This window comes from Populus euphratica, unplaced genomic scaffold (assembly GCF_000495115.2).
Source record: "Populus euphratica unplaced genomic scaffold, PopEup_1.0 scaffold204.1, whole genome shotgun sequence".
Lineage (NCBI taxonomy): Eukaryota > Viridiplantae > Streptophyta > Magnoliopsida > Malpighiales > Salicaceae > Populus > Populus euphratica.
Genome location: NW_011500087.1, coordinates 33214 through 54800, shown reverse-complemented (window position 1 = coordinate 54800; position 21587 = coordinate 33214). Strand labels below are relative to the sequence as shown.

At 29.7% G+C, this 21587-nt stretch overlaps 1 protein-coding gene and 1 long non-coding RNA gene across 6 annotated transcripts in view; one reads left to right on the top strand and one right to left on the bottom strand.

Moving 5' to 3' along the window:
• Nucleotides 1-21587, top strand: part of LOC105109000 (uncharacterized) — a 42390-nt gene that overhangs the window by 6045 nt on the left and 14758 nt on the right. For 2 of the 5 annotated variants that reach the window (XM_011003550.1, XM_011003551.1), the window contains exons 1-2: nt 13523-13763; nt 20794-21255. The exons of 1 other annotated variant lie outside the window; for it this stretch is intronic. In XM_011003550.1, the coding sequence (XP_011001852.1) occupies nt 21049-21255 (207 nt within the window). In that variant the 5' untranslated portion in view covers nt 13523-13763; nt 20794-21048. Of the gene's footprint in view, nt 1-13522; nt 13764-20793; nt 21319-21424; nt 21556-21587 lie in introns of those variants that run through there. 2 more of the 5 variants (XR_839159.1, XR_839157.1) reach the window with 2 other exon arrangements.
• The window catches only part of LOC105109001 (uncharacterized), a 28648-nt gene continuing 10145 nt past the window's right edge, over nt 3085-21587 (bottom strand). The window contains exon 3 of the long non-coding RNA XR_839161.1: nt 3085-3308. This is a non-coding gene — a long non-coding RNA (uncharacterized LOC105109001). The remainder of the gene's footprint in view (nt 3309-21587) is intronic.

The window sequence follows — 21587 nt, the reverse complement described above, 5'->3', positions numbered from 1 at the left end:
TGGGAATCGAAGCATTGGAAGCCATGCTTATGGATGATGAATTTAGAGGTGCTCCTCCCTTTCTTTCTTTTTGATTTTTTTCAAAGCAAACAAACCAATGATATGCAATGGCAGAAATTCAATCTAGCGAGAATGGCCTTCATACTTCTAACCATCGCTTCAAAATATCAATATTTCCACAGGTTATTAGGTTGTCTGGCTGTTCTATCATCATGGTGCCGTGTTTTTTCCTCTTCCCCGGAGTTTGGTCATTTTCTTATGCCATGCTCCTTTAGTTGTGCTGTTTGGATTCTTAGCTCGATCAGTTTTATTTGCAGTGGGAAAAAGAGGTGAACAGCAAGCCGTGAGTTCTATCGAGATCTATATATGGTTTGCTGTGTATGCTCAATCTCCGTAAATTATTGTTTTTTTCTGCTAAAGTTTGCCATGGAAATCGATTCCAACATGGAATCATAATTGATAGCAGCCAGCAAAACTTTGACCTCTAACACGTTTATTTTCTAACAAGACCGATAATGTTGTCATTAAGTTTAAAAGATTCCATCTTTTATAATTGGTTAAGCTGTCATCGTGATTGCCTTATAATTATGTTCCCTATAAGCCTTCAGGCTATTCTGTGCTCTCTTTTTTTTACCCATCTAATGAATTTACCCATCAAAACACAAGTTTATTTACTTCTTTCATTTTATTTATTCTGCAAATATTTTTTTTCCCCTATGTTGACATATGCTAGTTTTTGGGATTTTCAACTTGCTGCTCGTAACATAAAACAATAACTAGATTTCTATTTGGCCAGGAAAAATGCTGAAGTACACCTACCGATCCAGTGTCACGCGTGACTTTGCCAAAATCCCATACATCCATAAGCTGACCAAATAGGAAAGCGAGGAAAATGGAAAGGCCGAAACAGGCCAAAATAATCAAAGCCCTTCCTGGTAACAAAAAAAAGCAAAACCAAAGCCCTTCGTACTTCCCCAGTAAAAGACTCAAAATGCCCTAAACGCAACCATGCAAAAACCTAATTTGATATTATGGAAAATATTAATGGTTTATTCATTTAATATTTTAGCCTAGAATGTTATTATTTTTATTCTTTAATCATTGGATTTGGGAGATAGAAGAGTTGTTGAAAAATTAGAAGAATTATGTTTAAACATTTTTTTTATTTTTTTTAAAAAAACTAGACTGAGATTAATTTTTTTTTTTACCTATATCTTTCACTCCGATGTTTGAAGCTCAACGATATTTTTTTTACATGGGGTAGCCTATGTGATGTTTATAATAATATTTGTTATTAACTACTTTTTTTTTCTTTCTCTTTTTTTCATTAAATTTTGTGCTGACCATTAAAAAAATATAAACCATGTTTTTTTATAACATTTTATATTTAGCTTTTAATATTTTGATTTCTAAATTTTATTTTTAGTCTTTTTATAAATTTTTAATTTTATAATTAGATCCACAATCTTGATTTTTATATTTGTTCAAGTTGACTTGTTCTCTTGATTTTTGTTTTTATTTTGCATATTTTAATGAATTTGATTTTTTTTAATTTTACTCTTCAATTATATTTAAGGTTTAACCCTTAATGTCTCTTGATTTTTGTTTTTATTTTGCATATTTTAATGAATTTTATTTTTTTTAATTTTACTATTGAATTCATTAATTCAAAGTTTGATGATATTTAAGGTTTAACCTTAATGTCTTGGTTTTAAATTTTGATCCAAAACTTGATTTTTTTAATAATATAATAAAAAAATAAATAATAGTAGTAAATACATAGAAAAGATAATAATTAACTAAAAGAATTAGTCGTCATTATCATATCTAAGAGAAAACAAAAAGTTTGTTGAAGATCATTTTTTGTCTATAATAGATATTATCCCATCATCATAAAGAGTTAACAGAGACATTTCTAGAACAACTATGAAAGGTTACGTGACCTAACTCGGACTATACGGTTTGTGCTTATGGAGATGTGGTAGTTAGCAACTGAATATATATATATATATATATTGAAGCACTTTATTCACCAAACACCAAGGAATCACTCGTGTCCTTTATCCACCAAGAGCACCAAGGCGTCAGTGCATCACCAGTTCTTTTTAAGGTTGCGTTGGCTTCTGTGATCGCTTGAGCCTGTCGGAGTTGTCGCATTTCGTGTTCTTTTTTTTTTCCCGATCCTGGCAGCTGGATCGTTTCGTTGTTGACGGCTATGCCGTGGTTTGGTGGTTATGTTGCTAACTGGTTCAATGGCTATGTGTTGGGCGTGCCATGGCAGAATTGCGCTGGGCAGTTGGCTTTTTTTTTATGGGGCATGCTAATATCTATGTTTTAATAACTGATTGGTTGAATGAAATGATTTGGCAGAGTATGGAAAGGAGCAGGACATGGGAATCGAAGCATTGGAAGCCATGCTTATGGATATGATGAATTTAGAGGTGCTCCTCCCTTTCTTGCTTTTTGATTTTTTCTAAGTAAACAAACTAATGATATGCAATGGCAGAAATTCATTCTAGCGAGAATGACCTTGATACTTCTAACCATCGCTTCAACATATCAATATCTCCATAGGTTAGGTTGTCTGGCTGTTCTATCATCATGGTGCCGTGTTTTTTTCTCTTCCCCGGAGTTTGGTAATGCTTTTATGCCATGCTCCTTTAGCTGTGCTGTTTTGGATTCTTAGCTCGATCAGTTTTATTTCCAGTGGGAAAAGGAGGTGAACAGGGAGCTGTGAGCTGTTTTGGATTCCTTTTCTCTTCTGGACAGAAATAGCAGACCATGCCTTCGGGCAATTCCGAGCTGTCTTTTTATTTTCCCAACAGAAAGATAGCAAACAAGATCTGTGGCTGCTGTTGCACCGGGCATCCATTCCTTTTCTTTCTGAGATTCATGTTGACAGATTGTACAATCAAACACTAAATGCTTTATTCAGTATCTCACAACCAAGATTAAATTCTGCTCTGTGCCCGGTCCATTGATCTGTCCGCTATGTTCATCCCTTTAGTTTTGTTTTTTGTTTTCTTTGCTTTATATTGACATTGAAACCATTGCTCACATCCTATCTTTCTTCTTTCTTTTTTATTCTTGGATAAGGTTCACAGATACATGAGGTGATTATGGTGCCGTGGTGATCACATAGTTGGCTTGCTCGAGATCAACAGCAGAATTTCCGTTCTGTTGGTTTTAAATGAATACTTTGGTTTATGTTTTCTGTTTTTAACCAATCCATTTGCCACTTCGATTTCCGCAATTGCATGGTGGGTTACAAAACCGTTTTCTGGAGGTTTACTTTGGATCCAGGCAGCCTTTTGGTTTTTCTGTGCAGGAGACATGTACTTGCTTTGAAGGATTTGAAGCAGCTCATAAAACTGATTTGTTGTTTCGCTTTTTGAGTTTGATGCGAAGAGCTGGGTTTGGTAGTTTAAGACATGATTGAAATGCATGTCAGGTCAGGTTGATCTCTTAACATGCCTGTCAACAATGCAGTTGGCGCCGCGCCCCCCTTATCCAGTCCCGTTGTGCCAGCATGTTCTAACCTTATGAAAAAGATTGTTTTTTTTTTTTGCTGTTTTTTTTTTAATAAAATTACTGAAGATAGACTGTTGTCAATTTTCCATCTCAAGAAATTAAGAAATATTATTGTCCAAGTAAAATGCAGGAAAAGTCCAGTTCCTTCGAGTCATCTCTATGTTCTGTAATAAATTATGGCTACAGTTTCACTTCAAACCCTAATTGCAATTGAAATTGCCAAGTGATGGATCAGATATGCTTTGTTCTAAAAATGTTTCCTTCTCTTGAAGACCATAATCACAAGGGCTAAGATAACAGAGAAACTTAGCGAGAAGTCAAGGCCGAAAACAATGAGACCAGATGTGTTATATGGTTTATACCTGACCTAACTTTTTTAAGTTTGATTACGCGCAGTAATTATAAGCAAATGAGATCTTAAAATAAAATAAAATAGTATAAGATATAATTCTTAAAACAATCTAATAATTAAAAATAAAATTAAATAAAAAGGATTGGGTTGTCAAAAGGTGAATTAATAAAAAGAAAAAAAACTAAACAAATGAAAGAAAGAAAACACAAAACACTATTTCAACAAATAATTTTTTATGAATGTAACTACACAGCTGTGGTTCTTTCAAAAATCCAAACTTTCCAAATGATTCGGCGCCATGGCAAATGCAATTCTTGAGATCTTATGCCATCTTCCCAGCATCTTCGGTCAAGAAATTTACTAATTGATGCACAGAAAATTTAATTGAGGCTAGGTGCCCGCTTCAAATGCTCCATTCATTAACATTCTAGTAATGAATCATAGGTTGAAATAAATCCATGTGAGTGTATGCATCAATTCTTAGTCCTAAGCCTCCGTGGATTAAAAATTAGTAGACATGCACAGACTACTGATTATTCAATTAGCACCTTTGAATAAAGAGCAAACCTCAAAAACACTAAATTATTTATATTAATTTTACCCAAGGATCTTAAAAAAAAAATAATCAAATACTTTCATATATTTTAAAGCCTTTTGACTATGTTTTTAATTATCTAAATTTAACTATTTTTTGAATGGTCTTTTTGTAAAGAAATTCACGTTTTATATTAAATATCTCAATATAAAATCTTGATTGAGAAGTCAATATAGTGTAATGGTAAGATTGATTAAGAAAATGATTTGGATATAAAATAGATAATAATTCAACAATTTGATGAGATATTTGATATTTAGCCTTGAATAAATCGGTCTTTTTGTGCACTGGCCTTCGAAGAAATTGCACTGTGTTTACTTGGATCGGGAAGCAGGCTGGAAATTTACAATCGCTGTAACATCATACTTCAGTTGACAAGAGGAGACACATAGTCCATATAATCCAAATTTGTTATTTTTCGGTGGAAAACAAAATAAGTTTTTTTCTTATATAGAAAATGATTTTATAGTTTTTAGTTATGTAATGACATTTTTATCTTAAGTTAGATCTTTTTTATTCATCATTGACATGTTAAAAGATACAATTTTAGTCTCATTAAGTTGTTTTAAAAGACAAATCATTCCAAAATTCCAATCATTTATAAAATAACGTTAATTATCTAAGCATTCAAGATAAATAATATAACACAAAAATATAAACATATAATTTATCTAATGATCAACCCAAAAGAAAAAAAATAGATTTCATCAATAAAACAGTAGTTCCATGTTTTTTAATGTTAGGATACATAGTAATGTCTATTTAAATGTCTTGTTTTACAAATTAACAAGGTGTCTCAATAAATAAATTATTGATCACATAAATATTTAATAGTTGGTTAAAAAATAATTATAGCATACATTTGTTTGCATGAAATTTATAAGGTTATTGTGCTTTATAATTATTTTATAAACTTTATTATTTTAATGAATCTTTATTATTTCTTAAGTCTCAATAACTTGTGTGACTCGTGAACATGAAATCAGATTTATTTTGGCCTAAGAAAAATTAGCATATACCATACTAGAGAGTTCAAAACACTTTTTAACAAACATGTGTGCCTTGCAAGGCTTAACAGCTTTCCTTTCCTTCTTCCTAAAGTAAAACGAATCTAAAAATCACAGGTTTCCAGGTTGACATTCTTTTGGGGATGCCTCCTGAAGGAAGTCCTAAATCCAGCGAGTTTCATCAACAACAAACAGGCCTAAATACTTACATTTTCATTTTCAATGACTCATTTTTTTTTCAAGCATTTGACCCATGCCCACACATTTTTTTTTCAACCCTATTCTGAACCCTCTTTATCTATATTTTTTTCCTTGCTAATCCCATAGCCAAATAAGCTATAAAATACATGACATCCCTTCTTTAATTTTTTTACTAGGATGGTATCATAGCATTTGACTCATGCCCACACATTTTTTCCACAGAATACGTTGACAAGGGAGTGCAAAAAAAAAAAAATCTCAAGAGGATGGAAGGAACCATGAGCAGAGGGTATGTGGTCACTTCCTAAGAGAAGAGGAAAACGATATATATTTGAATAATTTATTTTAAGGGTTTTTCGGACTTCATTACTTTGTCATGAGGAGGAGGATATCATCTCAAAATGTTTCCATAAGGGTCAAAACACTTCATATTCACATAAGAAATACATGCAAGGAGGATCGAAGCCACACCCCCAGGACAAATAAAATTTCATATCGTGTTTGATGACACTCCGTGTCATCTATAAGGTAAATATTAATGGGATCTAATTGTAATATACAGATAAGTGACGGAAAAGGTACCCTGCAGGTGGAAAATCTCAAAAAATAAATGATGCATAATTGTTTTTAATTTATTTTTGGATAACGAGGTTTACTTGGCTTTGAATGATCCACCCACAACCTCTCTCGTAAAGAAAAAGGTTTTATTAAATATTAAAAAGCAATTTAACTTATCAAGTTTTAAATTTATTTTTGATAAATTATTTTTTAAAATATTAAAAATTTACATAATTATAATTTTAAGATTCATAAAATTAATTATAGTATATATAAACTGACATGGATATTTATATTAATAAAAAAAAGGTTTCTCTCATGTTGAGGTTGGACTATATTATTATGGATACTGAAAGCGTGTTTAAGATTGTTCCATTCTGTCTTATTTATCTTGAAGCTGGAGGATTCTCCAAGGCACCTCCAGGAAGGGCAGCGCGTGACATGAATTTTTCAAGCCTTTAAGTTTGCTTTTTGTTTTTTTAAAAAAATCTTCAAACGAAACAACCCACTAATTTGCATGGCCCACATGCGTTTTTACTTCTCGTTAATGTGCACGTGCACTCTCCCGTTTCTACTTTTTATAAGTCAATATTAAAAGTTAACAATGCTGAACTTGTTTCGTTTGCCTTTTGTAAGTTCATATAATGGAAGACACGTAACTTTTCAATTAAACAATGTATAAATACAAGGTCCACGTAGAGTACGGATCTATTTATTTTTATACTTTAAAAATATTTTCAATAAAACAAATTTAATTTTTATTTTTTACTTCAAATTAATATTTATTTGATATTTTTATATCATTTTAATACATTAATATTAAAAATAATTTTATAAAAATAAAAAATATTAATTTTGTATATTTTCAACTAAAAATTATTTTATAAAATAATTATAATTATATTTTTAAATATATTTGCAAAAAAACATCTTTAAAAATATTTTTTATGTGGATATTGGATGGTTATTGCCGCACTCTTCCTAAAAATGAGGAGCACTTTCACTTATCTTTTTCAATCCCTAGAGTATTTTGTTTATCAAAAATAATCCCTTTAGCTTTGATCATTTAAGATCAATGCAATCATGTTTTACTTTTAAAAATCGGGCACCAAAAATGTGTCAATTTTTCTCTTGATGATATAAGATTTTCATGTATGGTAAAAAAAAACTATTAAGTTCAATTTAAATAACTCAATATAAAAATAAAAAATAAAAAAATATTAAGGGATCAAAAAATAATAAAGAATGAAATCTAGGGAGGGACAGTGAGGGAGTTTTATAGTCTTGTATATAATGTTTTTTGTTTCAGTATGATATGTTTAATATGAATAGATGAATGGGAATCTGTATGTGTTGTTATGAAAATGCTGAAATGATAATGATAAAATCTAATTATGGAATAATGACTTAATGAAATGGATTATGAATGAGGCTACCACGTTAAACTTAAATTGTGATGATGTTTTTATACAGAAAAAAAACATGATGAATTTGTAATTAAAATTTTATATAAAAATGACTCTCCTGAAATTTCTTTAATATTCAACAAAGTATATATAAGTAGTTGTTATTTTATTAAAAAAATAGCCATATTTTTCATATATATGATACATTTTTTGTTATAATTGCATTCTAAGTTATGAGATGTCACATGCAACATCTTTTAATTTTCGTAGGTAAGTGCAAATTCCAACGAGTGTAAACATAAAGAGAGGAGAAGAAAAAAAGGCAGCATGAGACCCATCGTCGCTACTTTTATGATGCATTGGACCACCTAGAAAAGGGTGATAAGATGTTTTTAATGCTACTGTAAAATTCTGTGATTTATAAAAATTGAGTGGTGATAATATTTTTTTTATTTAAAATTAGATTGATTTTTTTTATTAAAATATATTTATTTTTGCATTATTTTTTAAAAATATATTTTTTATTTTTTATTTGAAATTAATATATTTTTTAATATTTTTATATTATTTTGATGTGAGGATATAAAAAATAAATTTTAAGAAATAAAAAAAATATTATCTTAATATATATATTTTTTAAAAAATAATTGTTATGTTGGGTTTGGCTTGGAAGTGCCGCTAGAAAATTTATGAATACAAACAAAATCACAAATAAAAAACATCCACCAATATTTTAAGATAATATTTACCAATTAAATTGATTCCATCACCAAGTCTATTAGTATTTATCAATAAAAATATTGCTTTAATAAATACCAAGAGAATCTCAATAGGAATTAAAAAAAATTAAAAACTCTAAAAAATATAATGACATGTAATTTTTTATAAATAATTTTATCGATACAATTACAATTAAATTTAAATAAAGAAATTCATACAATTACGTATTACTTACACTGATAAAATGAATTAATAAACAAAAACATTCTATCAATAATAATTAATATATGAACAATTCATTAGCCCCCCATTTCTTAAACAACCCTCAAATCTATAATTAACAGCCACTTCAATCCCTTGACTTTTCCAATCATAACAATAGTTTTATTGTGAATTTTTTATTTTAAATAAATTTTTTATTTTTTAATTTGAAAATAATTTTGAAATGTTAATTTTTTTATTATATATTTTTATAATATTTATATTTTGTTTGAGTTTTTAATTATTTTATTGTTTTTTCTTGAATAAATTTGTTATATAAATACATAATTTTATACATGTTATTATTTATTTTAGATTTTATAAAAATATATTTGTTTATAAATTTTTAAAATTTATGTTAAATTACGAATTCAGGTGTGTTGTGATATAAATAATAATTTGTTTAACAAGTTCGTTTTATATTTTATTAATTTTATTATCGAGTTATAATTTTTATATATATATAAATTTATATGTACATAAATAATTAATAATGAATTAAAAAAAGTATAAAAAATACACATTCTTAAAAGAAAATGCTTGCAAGATAGTTTTTCTTTTTACGTATAAAATTAAAAAGTAACAAGTTTACACTCGCTATATTATATCATCAAAATTATGTAAAAAACACATATCCTTAAAAAGAATCCCCCCCCTCCTCTCGCGAATAAAAGTGAGTACTGACCCAAGTTACCATGTTCTAATGTTGAAAATTAAAAATCTAACACTCAAATATAAAACAAATGAAGAATCTGGATAGCAAATATTAACAATTCCTACAATCTTAACAATGTTCTGTAAACAATCACTCGCCACAACATATTCGTAAGCATATACGTAAGTTTTTTATAGAATAATTGTGGTTATTTTTTATATAATTTATTATTTTAAAATATATATTAATAATTTTTTTATTTTTTAAAAATTATAATTAACATCAAAATATTTTAAAAACATAAAAAATATATTAATTTAAAATAAATAAATAAATTTAATTTATTTAAAAAATAATTTTAAAATATAAAAACAAACAAATAACTCTCACATTAAGAGCATCTCCAATCCAAAATCTCCAATCCAAAATGCTATTTTAAAAAGCTAAATTGATAAAATCATATTTTGAATAGTATAAATATAGTTTATTTTACTATATCTATTCCAATGAAAAAAAGTCATTTAAAAATCTATTTATATTAAAGTAAAAAAAAACAAGTATTTTATTATTTATTAATATATTTAATGTTATTTTTTTCACATATCTATATTTAATTGGTTTATCTTTTTAGTGGTTTTACTTTATTAGTTTTGTTAGTTTTGGCTCTTTGAAGAGATATATAAAAATAATATTTATAGAAAAGAAAAGGTATTTTAGTATTTTGTTTGGTTAGAATATGCAAAACAAGTAAAAAAAATTAAAATATTAATTATTTATTTTTAATTATTTATTTATCTTTTTCATTGAAGATGTTCTAATGGTTTTTATGCCGCCATCCAACTAGGGATGTACAGTCTTTTGGCTTTCGGATGCCTTTGCTTCCTTTTTTCCGCCTGGTTTCCATCGATGGTGGAGTTACTAACGGCGTGGCGTGGATGGTTGCATTGGCTGCTGTTAGTGATTTAGTGATTATTTATTTTTATATTTTAAAAATATTTTTTATTTTTTTGATATATCAATGTTAAAAATAATTTTTTAAAATATAAAAAAACATAATTATAATGTATTTTCTAAAAAATAATATTTTTAAAAACAATAACACTTATAATCTTAAATACTATCAAAATCTATTGGATTAGTTGGTTTTTTTTTTTTTTTTCACTTCTGCTAACTCAATCATATCGTTGGTGACGGCTATGCAAATTAGTGTCCCTAAACCGCAGTGGACGGCCAGAACAAAAACCCTAGTCAGGTAATGCATCAAGTATAACAAAATATTTTTTGGAGAGAAAAAATAAATATACTCCCCGCCTTCACCTGGCAATAAAATATTCAATGAAAGGAACAAAACGTGCCTTCCGTGGACTGGAAAGAAACTTTTTTTTTTTTCAACCTATATATCTTCTTCCCCGTACCCTTACTTTAATGTTTCTATAATGTTTGGAAAAAGATTAAATTTTTTAATATATGCTTGGTGCAGTTTAAACTCCTTATCGTAATACCATTTTATTTTAGCCTTTTACCATTGTTAACAAAGTATTAAGAGTAACATCAATGATGTTACATGACGAAATAATTTAGATTTGTAAGAGAAAAAAGGTTTTTTTAATATTTTTGAATTAATAATATTAAAATTAATTTTTTTAAAAATATAAAAATAATATTATTTTGATGTATCTTATTAATTCAATAATTATTTATCTATTCTTATTAAGAAAAAAACACACTAATACCGAGAAATGAAATGTTCTATAGTACATTCGCAGCCACTTGCTTCATTTTCTAGCCAGCCACACAGATATCAAACTAAAAAATATAGAAACTCCCAGAAAGATAGAAACAGCGCAAATCACGATTCCTTGGTAAATGCGAGTGTAAAAGAGAGTAATATAATAAAATAATATTTGTTTGTTTGTTATCCCCAAAGAGACTGAATTTTATAAAGCCAAACTTGTACGGTCTGTTTGTTGTTGTGCATTGAAAGTTTTTTTTAAAAAAATTATTTTTTTATTAATTTTAAATTAATATATTTTTAGTGCTTTTAAATTATTTTAATGTACTGATATTAAAAATAATTTTTAAAAAATAAAAAAAATATTATTATCATATATTTTAATATAAAAAATTATTTAAAAAACAACAAAACCATCCAAAGCATCTCTACATATGAGAAAAAAAATCTTGTGGATCGGATGAAACAAAACTCCTATAAAGTTTTTGACGTTTTCTTCCCCTCAAAACATATTAAAGGCGGGTGAATGGACACGATTAATCTAAACAAACCATGACCCCTTTATGCCTCCGTGGACTGGAAAGATACTTTTGTTTTTTTCAAATACCCTTACTTTAAAATTTTTAAAAATAATTTTTTTTAAAATAAATTATTTAGGCGCATAGAGTCACGGGCGTGTGCGTTAAAGCATCTCCAATAAAAAAGCTAAATAAAGAATCAAAAATAAAAACTAATATTTTAGTTATTTTAGCTTGTTTTTTTAATTTTAAATAAAAAATCAAATAAAATACTAAAATATTTTTTTTATATAAATTTTATTTTTATATATCTCTCAAAAGAACCAAAACTAATAAAGTGAAATCAATAAAAGAATAAGTCAATTAAATCTAGCCATATAAAAAAATAACATCAAAATCATTAAAAAATAAAAAAATTATTTATTTTACTTTAATAAAATTAGCTTTCCAGATAACTTCATTTCATTAAAATAAATTTTATTTATATTATTTAACATATTATTTTATCAATTTAACTTTCTAAAATAACATTTTTAATGGGAGATGCTACTAGATGTGTTATATTCCGCTCATGTTCTATGAAGGAAAAAAAAAGCCATTTTCATTTTGTGGCCGATGCGTCCTTGACCAATGTACATGCGTGTCAACCAGCATCCCTCTCCCAAAAGAGCAAGAAGCGAAAAAGCAAGAATTTCATTTTGCTTGCGTCGCGTCTTTTTCCAATTTTTCTTCTATTTAAGAAGAGCACACAAACTTGCATCTCCTGACTAGTCTCCTCAAATTTGGTAAAATTATCAATGCCATCTCTTTCTAATCTCACTTGAGACATTGCTACTCTTATTTTCTTCTAATTAATCATTCCTTTTTGTAGTTAATTTTAAGCCATGGATGGTTACATCCCACACCCCCCTGCACAAGACTCGGCCACAGAAGGCTACTCCTCAGCTGCTAAAGGAGGGCTTGCTGGTGTCCTCGTCATGCTCCTTGCTATCGTCGTTTATGTATTCTTCAACCGCCAAAACTGCCTCGAGGAGGCCGACCCCGGGAAGTTTCAGGTGATCAATATTGTTGAAATGGGAGAAAGGAGCGGCCATGCTGGGAAATAAGTAGGTACCATACCATGTAATAAGAAGTTGAAGCTAATTAAGATTCATACAAATGAGATTTTCCTAATCTTCCAATATTGTTTTTGTATTAATTGCAGGAATCCATGAAGTACCCGGATGCCTCGACTGTTCCTTTTTAGTTATATCTACTGTGTTGTTAGAATCAGACCATTTTAATCTGTACTTTGTATATAAATAAATGATTGGGTGAATTTTGTGGTGGATTTAAAGTAATATCTCAATTAAAATCTTTTTTCTTTATTTTTTATATTTGTTTTTTTAAATGGGATATTCGAACCAGCTTGCGTATATTATGACTAATTTTATATTATGACTAATTTCCATGATCCACTAAATATTTTGTAAATCCAATAAACATGCAAGGTATTAGAAAAATGATAGATATACATATCAAACTCTGAATCCAAATATAATGAAAATATAATGAAAAGAGAGAATTGACTTCTACTATTATCAATTTTTTATATTTATTTTTTACTTTATTTGGAGTGGGGTTTTACTATTATAAATTTACTGTGTTGGCTGCCACTTTATTTTTTTTCGGGGAGCTTTCTTTCTATAGTCTCTTTTTAACGAAAAGAAGGGCGTCCATAAAACAAACACTCACCGCAGCAGTCACCACCAAACTCTTCGTTAAATTGATCGCAGATCCCACTCCATGTCAAACCGGTGGTGTTTCGGTGCGTTGAGCGTCGGATCGGTGCCAACTACATCTCCTCTGCGCGTTGATGAGGGCGGTTTTTCTCGCCGCCATCCAACAAGGGAGCCTTCGGTTGCAGTCGCTGCTGCTTCTTTTTTTTGCTCAACTTCCGCCGCTGGTGGAGTTATTAGCGGCGTGGACCTGGACGGTTGCGTTGGCTGTCGTGATAGCTTGAGTCTTTCGGAGTTTTCGCTTTTCGAGTTCTTTTTTTTTTTTAGGCTCCTGGCAGCTGGATCGTTTCTTTGTTGGCGGCTATGCCGTGGTTTGGTGGTTTTATTGTTAACTGGTTCATTGGTTGTTTTTTTTTCTCCCTCGAGAGAGAGAGAGAGAGGTGAGAATTGGTAGGGGAGATGGGTTGCAGTGGTGGTCCGTGGGTTTCAGTGCGTTAAGTGTGGGACCGGTTTCAGTCGCCCTTTCCAAACTCCACGCATCGCATTTAACAGGGATAAGTAAAAAAATAAAAAATTAATTAAATTTAAAAATTTTAAAAATAATAGAAAACTGAATTATAAAAAAATTAGTTAAACCAATTAAAATTTTAAAAAAATTAACCAGTTTAGTTCACTTTTATAAATTTAAAATTAAAAAAACTGAGTCAAGTAAAAAAAACTAAGCAAAATTTAACATGTTATATATATATATGTTTTAAAAGGCCCTTTGCCTATGGCATATATCATGTAGAAAATCCATGAAAAGCTTGGATGGTTAACAGAGTGGAGAATATTCATGAATTTGACCAAGATGATAAAAGGAATAGCTAGAATCTTGAAAGAGATGAATGTCTGGCCTCGTTATTTAAGGATCGTACGTAAGCGTTTTGTGCTGGAAGGTACTCTAGTACTGCTTAAAGAAGTGAAAACATAAATGCCTCCCTTCGCTGGTTTCGTGCGTCCTTCAACATCTTTAAAGCAATTTCTAGAGCAATATGATAATGCTTTAAAAAGTAGGGCAAAAAAGAAAGTCAAGTCAGAGTATTATTTAAACTCAAATGTCCAATTGAAGGAAGATCGATGATGCCAAATCGAGACATATGATGCCCTTTTATTTACAGAAGGAAGATGATTTAATTATATCAAAACTTTACTCATTCTATAATTAAGTTATCTAGATTAATTAAAAGCTAATTAGGAAGAAAAACATTGTTTGTGAGAGAATTCACTGTTTACCGAAACAGTGTAATGCATATTAACTATTCATTGACCATCCGCCCTGCGGGCCACTAGGCCAAAGAAAGGAGTTTACATTATCTCTAGCCAAAGAGTTCAGCTGATATAAATAACTCGTTTAGCTCATGTATTTCATCTATTTTAAAGTTGCCAAAGTTAGTCAACATATTTGCGCGTGAAGTTTTTGGCAAATTCCTCTTGTACCCTCTCCTGCTCCCCACTCGGACTGGGGGAAAAAGCACCGAAGGAGACCAACATAACATAGAATTATGCTCATTAATTATTGAAGTAATCATGACTGGCCAACAAGTTGAAATGTATATTTGGTTGTTTAAGGACATGGTTGTAATGCATGTCAGGCCGATCTCCTAAAGCGATAATCACCGATGAATTTATGGCTATCTGAAATGAAGTTAGCCAGGCCTTTCCAGACTCCACACATCGCCTTTGCCTATGGCATATTATATAGAAAATCCATGAGAAACTTGGATGGTTAACAGAGTGGAGATTCATGAATTTCACCACAATGATAAAGGAACAGCCTTAGTCTTGAAAGAGATGAATGGTTGGCCTCATTATTTAAGGATAGTAAGCGTTTATTGTTTGTGTATTTGCATAATAATTTCATTCCTTTTCTTTTAATTAAAATCTTGCTAGGCGTACATACATCTTCTTATACATAAAATTAAAGATATTATTGGCTTTGCCGTAGTTTGAAGGGGATGAAAACGTCTTATTTCATAAATGAATGAGAGGTGACACTTCATTCATCCATTTCCGTGTCAAATCACACGTGAGATTGGATGAAGTGTCACCACATCTCTAAGACATTTAATATCCCAATGCCAAATATGCAAGAGGATGCAAAACATGGAATGCTGCCCAATCATCTGTCAAAGTAATGAAGACATTACTTTAACACGTGTGCCCTCCTGCTCTCCTTAAAAAAAAATCAGTAATGTCTCAAGTTAACGTAACCTACGGCTAAAGATTATTACTTATTATTTTCTATTCGATTTAATTTTTATAAAAAAAATAATTAAATTAATTTTTTTAAAAAAAAACTAAAACCAAACTGAAACCGGGTCAAACTAACCAGTTTCAGTTTGTTTTTTAAAGAAAAAACCGGTTTAAATTGGTTTGGCTTGGTTTTTCCGGTTTAACTCTATTTTTCTCAGTTTTGGCTCAGTTTTCTCAGTTTTTCTTGGTCTGGCTCGGTTTTGACTTGGTTTTCTAAGTTTTTCTCTGTTTTCTCTGTTTTTCCGGTTTGGCTTGATTTTTTCTGATTTCAGTTTGGTTTGATTTTTTAGTTTTTTGTTTATAAAATCAAAACCGAACTGAACCGGTCAGTTTTTTCAAAATTTTAATCGGTTTAATCGGTTTTTTTTCAATTTAGTTTTTTTAGTTATTTTTTTTAATTTTCTTAATTTAATTAATTTTTCAAAATTTTTTCTCACCTGCTAAAGACTACAAAATCAGCACAAATGGAAGAGGAGGAAATAGGATTAGTGAATTGACTTGGCACGTGAGATTTGACACAGAATTGAATTTGAATTTGTCTTTTGCCTTGTACAAAATGTCGAAGAACACTTATATTATTGAAAGGTGGCAAATGGGATAAGGTGTCATTGAAAGTCATTTATTCAGGGTATGTTTGGTTTGGAGCAGCAGTGATTCTTTTTTTAAAGTATAATATTTTTAAAGTACAAAATTATATTTTTAAAAATTAAAAAATATATTTTATACATGGGCTCTAAAAAAGCCCAAAATCTCCCCAAACTAAGCACTCTCTTTTTCAAGAATTTAAACTTTAGGTTTTGAATCTGCTCCCGGGTAGGTGGATGTTCGCTTCGTGCGCAAATAAATTTATTTTATTTTTAAATTTTATTTATTTGTATTGTATTTCACTTTTTTTTATTTGATTTTAATTTTTATTATTTTGATTTTTTTTTATTTTTTTTCTATTTTTAATTCTATCTCTTCTCTACCACTAATCTTTCTCTCTCTCAATCCAAACAAATTTGGGTTAGAGGGCGAAAGGAAAGAAAGGGAAAATAAAGACTTCTTGTTAAAATATTAGCAAGTAGTTTTAAACAACAGGGATATAATTAGTGCTGCAACTATATATAGAAGTGTTTTTTATTGTTTTTAAAAGTGATTTTTATTTTAAAATATATGAAAATAATATTTATTTTATTTTTAATATTACTATATTAAAATAATTTAAAATTATTAAAATAATAATTTCAAACAAATAATTTTTTTAAAATCATAAAATATAGTTTCAACCATAAAAATAAACTTTTCCTGAAGTCAGTGTATTAAGTTATACGAAGGTGCTGGGGAAAAGCACAATGTAATTGTCAAATAAGACGATTGAACACGGTATGTAGTAAGTGGGATATGACTGTCGAGTTGTCTGGCCATTTTATTGGTCCTTCATACAACACAAGTAGTATTGCTGCTATTGATAACATGTTTGAAGTAACCTCCATGCAGGTACGCTGAGCCTACAATCATTGTGGTAGATCCTCCACTTGGTGCAGCAATAGTTATAGACGAGAATTGTTGGTTACTGGATGAGGTCTTCTCTGCTCATAATAGATGAATTTAATTTAATTTATTAGAAAAATTATTTAAAAAAATTATTGTTTTTTCTAATCATATATAAAAATATAATTCATATGAAATCATAAGTTTTTATTATTAAAAGAACATAGTTTTTTTTTCTTTTTTCTATCTTGATTATTTACATTGACTTGACAAGATTTACAATGATATTCGTATTGTAAAATATCATTTTGATTTTAGTAATTAAAGTGGCACTAAAATAAATGATTCAAGAATAAAAAAACGAATTTTCATAAGTAAGTTTTTCTTTTCTAATCTATATTGATATTAGAGTCATGTTTTTTTTTAAAATATTGCTTTTATACAGTATATTTATTATTACATAAACGATAAATATAAATTTTGTGATAAAATAATATTTTCATTGAAAATTTTGAATTTACAAAATTTTATGAAGTAATTTAATAATAAAATTTTCTTTTCTATAATAAATTAGAAAAGACTTTTTTCATAGTAATTGGATAATTTTATTATCAATTCTTGTATAAATTGATGATGAAAATAGAGATAGGAATGTTTCCATTTTCATTTTTTATTGACTACAATTTCAATAGTTAATTGGAGTTATTTAGCAGTTAATTAACTACCATTTGATAGTTAAAAAAATTAATAATAATTGTGTTTTGATAGTTTAGTTGAGTGAATTGGTAATGGAAATTTCAATTTCCATTTGTTAATAGAAATTGTGAAATTTCATTTGGTTATATGATAACTGTCATTTGACGGCTATTAATTTTGTTTTTTGAATGAACACATCTTTTAAAAGATGTGTGGGAGTTAGTATATATTAATAATAATATTAAGATAATTAATATTTTTTTATTAATATAAATTGTTAAATAGTAGTGTCAATTTATTTACTGTTAAAATAAATTATTTAATTTCTGAATTTTTTTAACATATATGATGATACATGCTTTAATTAAATATTAAGTATAATTTTTATATACTTTTGGGATATTTTATTGTAGGCGATAACAAATTGATCATTTATTGGATTATGCTTTTAATCCTGTTCACAAAAATCGAAAGCACATTGATTACATGTATCATTAGATGATTAGATTGGCTATGAGTGGTGTTTATGAATTCTACATAAAACATCAAATGTTAATTGTTCTTAATTCTCTACCTGAGGAATGCATGTCGGTGCATATTGTTGGAATATAGGCTGGAATACTTAGATTTCAACAATCTCACAAATGAAATGTTGCTTGATAGGGAACGTCAGTATGCCGAAAAGGTTATACAATGCACTGGAAGAAGCGCAAGTCGTTTGAATGGTGCTGCTAAATTCATTCCATGGTTTGAGTAGAATGAACTTGGAGGAGATGACTTTGATGAATTAGATGACATAATTGGAGACCCTACTTATATGCGTAAAATATAAAATAATTTTAAAATTTATTATTCTTAATATTGTATTTTTTTCTAAAAGATGATTAGTTGTTTAATTGTGAACTAAATATTTATTTAATTTAAGTTTAATTACATTATATGCATATATAGGATAATATATATGATAATGTATATGATAATATCTGCAACCTAATTAGTGGGAGTTGTTAGTTGAAACTAATAACTATAATTTTGCACTCATTTACATTTCTAATAATAATTAGACCATACAAATAGAAATTGATTAGATGTTTAACATTCTTTTCATTTTAATTATATGTGTTAGATTATTATTTGTTCAATTGGAAATGGAGTAACAAAATATGTCAATTAAATTGTACTAAATACTAATATTTATAATTCTTGTCAATAAAGCTTAATATGACTGCATCTAAGAGTATTATTGCTGATTTGAACCATGGAGACAAACTAAGTGAAAAGAATTACGATGTTTGGCATCGTAAAATTGAGTATCTCCTAGAAGAGCAAGAAATGCAGAAAACAATCACACAACCGATGGCTGAACCTGAGCAAGGCTTTTCCTAGTGGAATCATCATCTTGTGGTGAAGGTGCGAACACCGCGATGTTGTTTGGTGATGAAGGAGGCTCTCGTCTTGCGTCTTGATGATGTGTTGTGTGTTGGGAAGAGTTTTTGAATTTAATTATAGAATTATGATTAATATTTAGGAGTCATCATCTATTACTATGGTTACTAGGAACTTATGATCTGCGACAGTCTAAGTAAGAGACTGGTTGTGAAAGGAAAAGACGTTTCACCCCTAATGCACCCTATCTCATGTCAGTTGCATTGTTTTTTGATTTTTTTTCTAAATTGAATTTCTATTTGGTGGTTTTTTCTAAGATTCAAGACAGATCTCTCTTTGTGAAAAAGTTTCTACCTTATCGGTTTAAATCCTAACTGTTCTAAAGTTTGAATTTTAATATGTATTTATTTACACCTTATATTTTTAATACCTGAGAGTGTACTTTATCATATAATTTTACACCACATAAATTTTAAAGTCTACATCTAGAACCTAGGAAAAAAGTTAAAATAAAAGTTTTTAATATTTTGATCAAATACTAATGAATAATTATAAACTAATTATGTTATATATTTTATATTTTAAAATATAAAAAATTATAATTTTTATTTTTATAAAAATATACTTAAAAAAATTTAAAATTTAATCGTATATATAAAAATAATATTATATGATTTGGCGTGACTTCTCACGATCACAGTGAGAAGTCAAGCCCAAAATAATGAGACCAGGTAGAGATTTGAAAATGAGATCCAAAACAATGAGTGTTCAAAACACAGCAGGTCTGTGTTAGATCCAAGTAATTTCTCAAAGGTCATGGGGAGCCTACCTGGGGTGGGGGTGGGGTCACATAGATTTTCAGTTTTTGTCTTTTTGAGGGGGTGGTGGTGGGGATAGGGTCACATAGATTTCCAGTTTTTGTTTTTTTTTGTGCACTTTTCCATTTTCATTTTCCATTTTTTGTCTTTTTGGTTCACTTTTCCATTTTCCTTTAAATCCCTCCCATTTGTTTCCTCCTATTTAAGAGCACCCAAACAACCTTGTTAAGCATCCACACTTGCTCTGCTAACTTGTCTCCTCCTGTGTTTCCTCCTCAAATTTGGTAATGTTATCAGTGCGATCTCTTTCTAATCTCATTTGAGACATTGCTACTTTTATTTTCTTCTAATTAATCAATCCTTTTTGTAGTTAATTTTAAGCCATGGATGGTTACATCCCACACACCCCTGCACAAGACTCGGCCACAACAGGCTACTCCTCAGCTGCTAAAGGAGGACTTGCTGGTGTCCTCATCATGCTCCTTGCTATCGTCGTTTATGCATTCTTCAAACGCCGAAACTGCCTCGAGGAGGTCGACCCCGGGAAGGTTCAGGTGATCAATATTGTTGAAATGGCAGAAAGGAGCGTCCATGCTGGGAAATAAGCAGGTACCATACCATGTAATACGAAGTTGGAGCTAATTAAGATTCATACAAATGAGATTTTCCTAATCTTCCAATATTGTTTTTGTATTAATTGCAGGAATCCATGAAGTACCCGGATGCCTCTACTGTTCCTTTTTAGTTATATCTACTGTATTGTTGCTGACTCAGACCATTTTAATCTGTACTTTATATATAAATAAATGATGGTGTGAATTTTGTTTTGGAGTTAAACTTAATATCTCAATTAAAATCGTCAAAGCAGTAGGTGCCGACTCCATCTCCTCTGCGTGTTTATGAGGGCAGTTTTTCTCGTCGCCATCCAACGAGGGATCCAGTGTTTTGCCTTCCGTTGCTTTCCCTTTTGTTTTCGCGCGACTTTCGCCGTTGGTGGAGTTACTAGCGGCTTGGACCTGGACGGTTGCGTTGGCTTCCGTGATCGCTTGAGTCTGTCGGAGTTGTCTCATTTCGTGCTCTTTTTTTTCCCGATCCTGGCAGCTGGATCGTGTCATTGTTAACGGCTATGTCGTGGTTTGGTGGTTATGTTGGTAACTGGTTCAATGGCTATGTTGGTGTCGGGCGTGCCATGGCGGAATTGCACTGGGCGGTTGGGTTTTTTCTTTTTAAGGGTGAGATGAGAATTGCAAGGGGAGATGGGTTGCGGTGGCGGTCCGTGGGTTCTGGCTTTGTTGAGTACAGAGGTATCAATCTTCTATTACAAAGAAAAAAAATTGCAACCGCGACCTGGAGGAAGGGAGAGACAGAAGGAGATTAAAATTATCGACCTTGACTGGTAATTTTCTTTGATTTTCTTAAATGGATCTTTGAATTAATTGTTTATTATTACCTATACTGGTTGGTTGATAGTTCCTCCCCAGTGGAGGAGTGATGTGTTGCAGTGATGGGGCATGCTAATATCTATGTTTTAATAACTGATTGGTTGAATGAAATGATTTGGCAGAGTATGGAAAGGAGCAGGACATGGGAATCGAAGCATTGGAAGCCATGCTTATGGATGATGAATTTAGAGGTGCTCCTCCCTTTCTTTCTTTTTGATTTTTT